The sequence below is a fragment of the Penaeus japonicus genome, unplaced genomic scaffold (genome assembly GCF_977035675.1).
Source record: "Penaeus japonicus unplaced genomic scaffold, GWHDUDI00000001_assembly GWHDUDI00000022, whole genome shotgun sequence".
NCBI classification, from domain to species: domain Eukaryota; kingdom Metazoa; phylum Arthropoda; class Malacostraca; order Decapoda; family Penaeidae; genus Penaeus; species Penaeus japonicus.
This window is the reverse complement of record NW_028234424.1, coordinates 12,081,780-12,089,279: the sequence shown is the minus strand read 5'-3', so window position 1 is coordinate 12,089,279 and position 7,500 is coordinate 12,081,780. Positions and strand designations below refer to the sequence as shown.

General features: G+C 37.6%; 1 protein-coding gene across 1 annotated transcript in view; it reads right to left on the bottom strand.

The window, feature by feature from the left end:
- Window positions 1–7,500, bottom strand: part of Nipped-B (Nipped-B cohesin loading factor) — a 27,811-nt gene that overhangs the window by 18,756 nt on the left and 1,555 nt on the right. The window contains exons 4-7 of the mRNA XM_086549473.1: window positions 6,994–7,229; window positions 6,084–6,836; window positions 2,573–2,837; window positions 1,552–1,694 (exon numbers count right to left, since the gene is read on the bottom strand). Of these exons, the coding sequence (XP_086405599.1) occupies window positions 1,552–1,694; window positions 2,573–2,837; window positions 6,084–6,836; window positions 6,994–7,229 (1,397 nt within the window). The remainder of the gene's footprint in view (window positions 1–1,551; window positions 1,695–2,572; window positions 2,838–6,083; window positions 6,837–6,993; window positions 7,230–7,500) is intronic.

Here is a 7,500-nt window from a genome sequence, read left to right as displayed (position 1 = left end):
CATGGACAACTGTCAAAAACTGGCAGGATTTTTTTCTGCCTTTTTTATGTTATGAATGGGATATATGAAGTGTGTACTAATATTTATATTCTGCTTGGCAAAATTTTCTACAACCACATCCGTTATATAAGAAGGCTCATATCGCCATTCCCCTTGGAAGCTCTCTTCTCCCTTAGCCAAAGAGAGAGTTGTATTCCCTGCCCTTTTTTTGATTGTGAATGAATTGTAGTGTGTGAAATAGCAAGTCTGGTGCTGTATGCCAAATTTCATGCTGTCAATCCCCCCCTTTTCCTCCTGTATCTCCCCATACCTCCTCCCCATGCCTAACTCTTATATTACATAGAGTAAAATTGCCTTGTATTTACAATTCTTCCAGCCACACACACTACATCAACACCATCCCCACATGCCCATTTTAGGCCCTCTTCTTAATCAGCCTCAATTGATGATATATCTGCATGAGTAGTTCATTCTTTTCTATGCAGAGATTATATTTTTCCCCCTATATTTGAGCAATATTTACATAATTTTTATATATATAGGCATGGTAGCTTATTCTCTTTTCCTTCCACATTGAGGGGCAACTGCAATGATTCTTAAACTTCGATGACCTACTATGTAGTTTGTTTTTGATATATGGTAATAACACATTTTTCTGGATCAAAATTGGCCTTAACCCACACAGGACGGGTGGTACAGCATGTGTACCGCGCATTCAAAAGCCCAGTTGCCGGGCGGCACAGTATTGTGCCAGCTATTCAATTGATTTAGGCCTAATAATTCGAACGCCCCGGCATTTGGACATTCTAGGCTAGAAATCCCCCGTCGGGAATGGGTTAATTAAACCTGAAAATCCTACCCTAAATGCTGCTTGGAGGAACAGACATGATGAAATCTTTAAGGCTTTTAGGTTTTAAGGATCCCATATATATTCAGGCCTTCTTTCTCATAAATTGGGCAGGTAACCTGGCAGGTAAGCCCTCTAACAGACATAATGGAGCAAACCTGCCAGTGCTAGATTGGTGAAGCCTCTTCAGCAACCTAGACAAGTGACCCCAATGACAAACACACTTTTTGTATCAACAGGCACATTTGCTCAGGCAACTGGATAGGTGGCCTAAGCATGTATAATGCCCTTTTGGGCCTTATACATGTTTACATACAAACAAGATGTTTGGGCAGTATAATTATATTATTGTTGATATTTTTGTAAATAATTAAGTTAATGTTTATATTAACCCTCTCGTGATGGGTGGTACAACACTGTACCGCGCATATTAGGCCTGTTTGCTGGGGACGCGATATGGCGTCGTTTATTTAACTGATTTAGGCCTATGCGTTCGAGAGCCCCGGCATTGTGACATGCAAGGCTGGAATGCCCCCATCGTGAATGGGTTAAAAAAACAACAACAAAAAAACATGAAAGCAAGATAAGCATTTAATCATGAATAGTGTCCTCATCTGGCAACATTATATAGCAAAAGGAATGGCAAATCAGGCCTCCCAGCAGAGCATTTTTTGGAAATATAAAATAAAATGGAATGGTATTACCTTGGTGAGCAGGAAGAGTTTCCGCCTCTCTGCTAACTGCGTGACCTCAGCAGCAAGAGCTTCATCAACCTGGCCCTTTTTAACTTCATCATCATCATCGTCATCTTCAGATTCTCCTGTGCTCTCTTCTTCACTTTCATCACCTAGAGTTGATATTTTGAAAAGTCACATAAAATAAATACCAAAAAAAATAAATAAATAAATAAATATATAAATAAAAAAAAATATGGATTAACATGTCTAAAATGCAACAAGTTATCAAAATAAGGAATTGCTACACACACACACACACACACACACACACACATTCCAATTTCTAGATAGCAAAACAAGTCATTAACCCCTTCACTACGGGCAGTAGAAAACGCTCCTCACGCCGTATCCGAGCTGCCGGCGCGCGCCAAATTTTAAATGTCGCTACTGAATATGACAAGTTTTAAGCCAAAACCCCTACAAGTTTAAAGCCAAAACCTAAACATAATCATCATGTGTTATATATCAAAATATGCATAGTTAAACTTTTCCCCCATATGCATGTGACAAGTTATTTACATAGGTTAGGAGGAAGATGGAAAGAATGACCTTGGTGAGAGGCCTCACTCAGATGACAAAAGAAAACGATTGAAATAGTATGGTAAACTAATCATAATAAGTTTTATATTTTTACATCATATTCCATAAATGAATAATAAAATGATTGCTGGCAGGGCCCATCAATGCCTCCCCTGGTATAAGTGAATACCACTCTTGTGTAATAATAATGAAAGTCAAGTAATCCATCGTATCATATCCGACCTCTATTCTGAAAGATCTCATACATTATCCGGAAGAAAGAAAACTCAATTCCACCAGAACTCAGCCATGACGTAGTATGCGCGTCCTTGGGTTTGACGCGAGCGCTGCGAGGATGCAGTATACGCGTCCTCGTGTTGAAGGGGTTAATATCTTCATGCCTAAAATCTTAAGACAATTGAAGACAAATGTTTGTCAACTATTACTAGAAACTGAAGTGCAGTCTCACCTTTTCTCTTTCTCTTCTTTTTGTTGTGGCTGGCTCCTTTTCGAGTATTTGACTGTGGTAATGGTCCTTGCTTTTGACGCATAATCTCTGTGTAGGCTTCCCTGTACCACTGCCCAATGTAGAAGTGACGAGCATGCAGGAGCGCGGTCTCACTTCCTGAGTTAACAGCAAGCCAGTCCAAGAGGACTCTCTGCAAAAACATGGTCCTCTCCTCTTCTTCATCTGATTGAGCCTCTGCTTCTTTGGCCTTTTCACTACTACCCTTCTGTATCATAAGAAGGGAAATAATATATCAAATGCATTTTTCCTTTTGTTATCAGGGTTAAGAGTTGATTCAAATTATGAACTATTTAACTATGGAAAGAAAAGTTATTACTCTATATTTCAATAACATATCCCCCTCATTAAAACTTGACAATTTATAATTTTAATATCATGATTTAAATACACCAATAACTAGAAAATTAACTTTTAGTTAATTTTTTAATCATTGAAAAATAATTCTTCTTAAATTTCAATGGGCCTACTCCATCTTATCATTTAGTTTACTTCCTACTCCGTCTTCAGTATAATATACAAAAAATCTCTCTCTACAAATTCTGAAATGTCACATATTTTACTAGTTACGTAAAAATATCTTCACACTATTTAATCCAAAATCAAGTGTTAAAACAATGGAGAAAAACAAAAACAAACACACACACACACACACTCTCACTCTCTCTTTTTCTCTCTCAGAGGCCAAGACTGAAAAAGTATAACCTGACCTCTGAATCAAATGTTCCAACTACTGTGATCCTTCTTCCTACCTTCCATGGCTCTTTTTTTAATGTTACATTATATGTGTGCACTTGGATGTCTTTGTTTATACTATATATATATATATATTTTTTTTTTTTTTTTTCTTCTTCTTCTTCTTCTAAACACTGAAGCCAACTGTGTGCATAATTACTATGTTTATGATTAGGTATTATCAAAATATTATTTCTAATCTCGGTTTTCTTAAATTGTAATTTTACGGGTGGGTCCAAAACATTTCTTCCTTCTCCATTAACCCATGTTACTTGATTTACAGCAAGTCTAATCCACCTGATCAGAAAATACTACATATGGTACTACTTCATTATTCTATTTCTACTTCCATAAACCAATGAAATAAAAGGCAATTCTGTTTTACACCTAGTGAGTAACATCTTTCTATGCATAAGATTCAGTGACAATATGCTGATAAGATATTGCATGTAGCTGCATTATCAGAAAAATATTTTACTGAACCTCCTATCTCCGGTTAACTCTTTTGCAACAGGCCACATCTTGATGTAGAGCCTGGGGTGGACAACTTAACCCATTCCTGCCGCATGCTGGCACCCGGTGCTATGCACATTACATAATTGCCGTCTGTGGCTGGCGGTATTGGGTTAAGATGTTTTGTGTATTTTCTGACATTTTCTAGACTTGTGGTATGAGATAAAAGTCTAAATGATAGCACTGTGATATTAAGCATTTGGTTTAGTACTGAAGGAATAAATAGCTTGTAATTTCAACAAAATGATAAATGCAGTCTGAAAGTGATCCTATCCCTTAAAACATGAGGAAAGATTAACTCCTATGCACCAGGCATTTTTCATGATGATGTACCACTTTCGTACTGCATGTTTCCTCTTGCTGACATTACAAACTATTTATTCCTTCAGTTATGATTACCTATTATACCAAATGTTATTCAGTGTCACTCTGCTAATATATAATATAAAAGCTAACATTATATATCAGTCTAAAAACCAATAGAAAAGACATTTTAACCCACACAGGACGGGTGGTACAGCATGTGTACCGCGCATTCAAAAGCCCAGTTGCCGGGCGGCACAGTATTGTGCCAGCCATTCAATTGATTTAGGCCTAATAATTCGAACGCCCCGGCATTTGGACATTCAAGGCTAGAATTCCCCCGTCGGGAATGGGTTAAAATGCCCAGCCCATGCTGGGAATTTTATGTCTTTTGCCTAAATTAAAAAAGGAATTTTCTAAGTTTCTTTCTGGAGATGTTCTTTTTATTATAGATCTTTTAGAGTTATTTTTGTGCTTTTATCCCTTGCTACATCAAATTACAAGAATTGATGATGCTCACAAGTTTTCTGGTCACTATAAAAAAAATATGATAGAAGATGCTTTGTTAGTTGGAAGAAAAAGAAAAGAAAAGAAAAAACTATATATGCATAGGTCTACCCTTGTCTGTGACTCTAGCAGCTCTGGTGATGGTGGGCTTGCCCAAACATACATGCAACTTCCATATTTGCCAAGTGCTGATAATACCTCCATTTATGTATAAAATATTGACAAGATATATATATATATATATATATATATATATATATATATATATATATATATATATATATATATTTTTTTTTTTTTTTTTTTTTTTGTTTTTTTTTTTTTTCTTTTTCTTTCTTTTCTTTTCTCTTAAACATAAATCAGTGTACAATATTATAACAATAGTAAACAGAAACAGATGTATGTGCAATGAGATTACATGAGGATGGTTTCCTGGTGTATTCAATTCTTTGCTCATGTTTGTTTATATAATCTAATATATCTATTTCTACACTAGTCTAAAAATTAAAACAAATTACACTTCTAAATTCTGTAAGTATTTTTCTGGATGTTTTAGCTTGATCTCATAAAGAGAATAACTTTCCTCATTAGGAAGATTGAAACAACGAAAGAAGGGAAGAAGGATTAACTCATCTGACTCCTACTTCCAAAATAAAAAAAATATAATATATATATATATATATATACATATATATATATATATATTATATTAATATATATATATATATATATATATATATATATATATATATATGTGTATGGACTTAGAGCAAGAGAGCAAGAGAACAAGAGAGAGAGAGAGAGAGAGAGAGAGAGAGAGAGAGAGAGAGAGAGAGAGAGAGAGAGAGAGAGAGAGAGAGAGAGAGAGAGAGAGGGAGAGAGAGAGAGAGAGAGAGAGAGTGGGGAGAGAGAGAGAAAGAGAAAGAGTGGGGGGAGGGGGGGGAGAGGGGGAGGGAGAGAGAGAGAGAGGGGGGGGAGGGGGGGAGAGGGGAGAGAGAGAGAGAGAGGGGGGGAGAGAGGGGGAGGGAGAGAGAGAGAGAGAGGGGGGGGGAGAGGGAGAGAGAGGGGGGGGGAGAGAGAGAGAGAGAGAGAGAGAGAGAGAGAGAGAGAGAGAGAGAGAGAGAGAGAGAGAGAGAGAGAGAGAGAGAGAGAGAGAGAGAGAGAGAGAGAGAGAGAGAGAGGAGAGAGAGGAGAGAGAGGAGAGAGAGAGAGAGAGAGAGAGAGAGAGAGAGAGAGAGAGAGAGAGAGAGAGAGAGAGAGAGAGAGAGAGTGAGAGTAGGGGGGGAGGGAGAGGGAGAGTTTGATAATCTTAGGTATGTGCACTTTTTGACTATTCTTATCTACAAACATTTTATTGAAGGCATGCCTTCTCACTTTCTAAAACTCAGATTCTTACCTTCTTTTTGCTCTTCTTGCTGGATGGTGTAGACGGACCTGTGCCATTTTCAGTAGGTGGAGAGCCATCTTCTAGCATGGGGGCATCACGGTTTTCTTCCTCCCTGACTTCTTGGATTATACTTTTAATATTTTCAAGTTCCAATTGGGAAGACACAGCGTCACGTCGTAACTTTGCCGCTACTACCCCCAAACAGTCCAGAGATGATACCCTTAGGGCCATGTCTGTGTTTTTGTTGCTGAATTTTTGTACTAGAAGTTTGCCTAAGAGTGACAAAAGTAGTTCTGCAGCAGGCCATTCTGGCTTGTTCACTGTGGCAAGGAGATCCTGAACAAAATTTTCAAACAGAGGTCGATAATCAATCTCCTCATTTTTGCTGCCTGTTTTTTGAAGGAACACTGATAGAAAACTATATGCTGTACTCATGGCAGTCTCATAACGGTTACACACTAATACATCTCTATCCATGTTCAACTCGGGTTTCTTTACTTCCACTTTTGAATCTTTGGAATCTTTGGAATTCTGTGTATCACCATCACTAGCACTTTTATATTTGTTGTCTTGTGCCAGCTCCTCTGGGAGCTCAACTACACACTGTATCAACTGTAAAACTAAGGCTGTTAACATCTGAATATTTTCATCAGAGTTCAATCTGTATGTTCTCAAGCTCCTTTTACTATTAGGTAAGCGGGCTATAGAAGCAAGAATATCATCTAATAATAGACGACGATGCTTGTTGTACTTGGAGAACACCTGCAAAAGTATTTATAAAATCAGTTAGAAAATGATTTATACAGAATAAAGATTTGTCACTCATGTATGGTAGTTAGGAAATAATTTTTACAGAATAAAGTTTTGCCACCCACATATGATAAAATTTCAACATCAGAGAAATGGTAGCTCATCATACCTTGGTAACCAGTCTGAGTGCAGAGAGCTGAAGTTCTGAAACATTTTCCACAAAGAATGGAGCAACACCAAGGGTAGACAGCTGCAACACTGTTGTGTCAGTTAATGTCTGGATGCTTAATAGGTCAGCTAAGAGACCTACCACTTCATGCAACTTATTGTAAAGACCAATAATACTCCGGTTCCTTACGTCCTTGCACTGGGCTCGCTTTCTTTTTACACTGCCAACATACCCATCTGTTTGGAGATAGAATTTTTAGTCTTCTACATTGCACATTAAATATTCAGTATAATTTAACCCATTAATGATGGATAACATGATACTATGTCTATGGCAGGACTTTCCACCAGAGACATGATATCACATAATGACTCTTAGTATAGCCAGCATACCAGGTGATTGTGTATATATAGTGGGTGGCTGCCATTTCTGCAGGTGATTGGCCTAAGGCATTAGGCCTATGCATTTTGAAATACCCCAGTGTTATTGGGTTTATCTTACAACCTA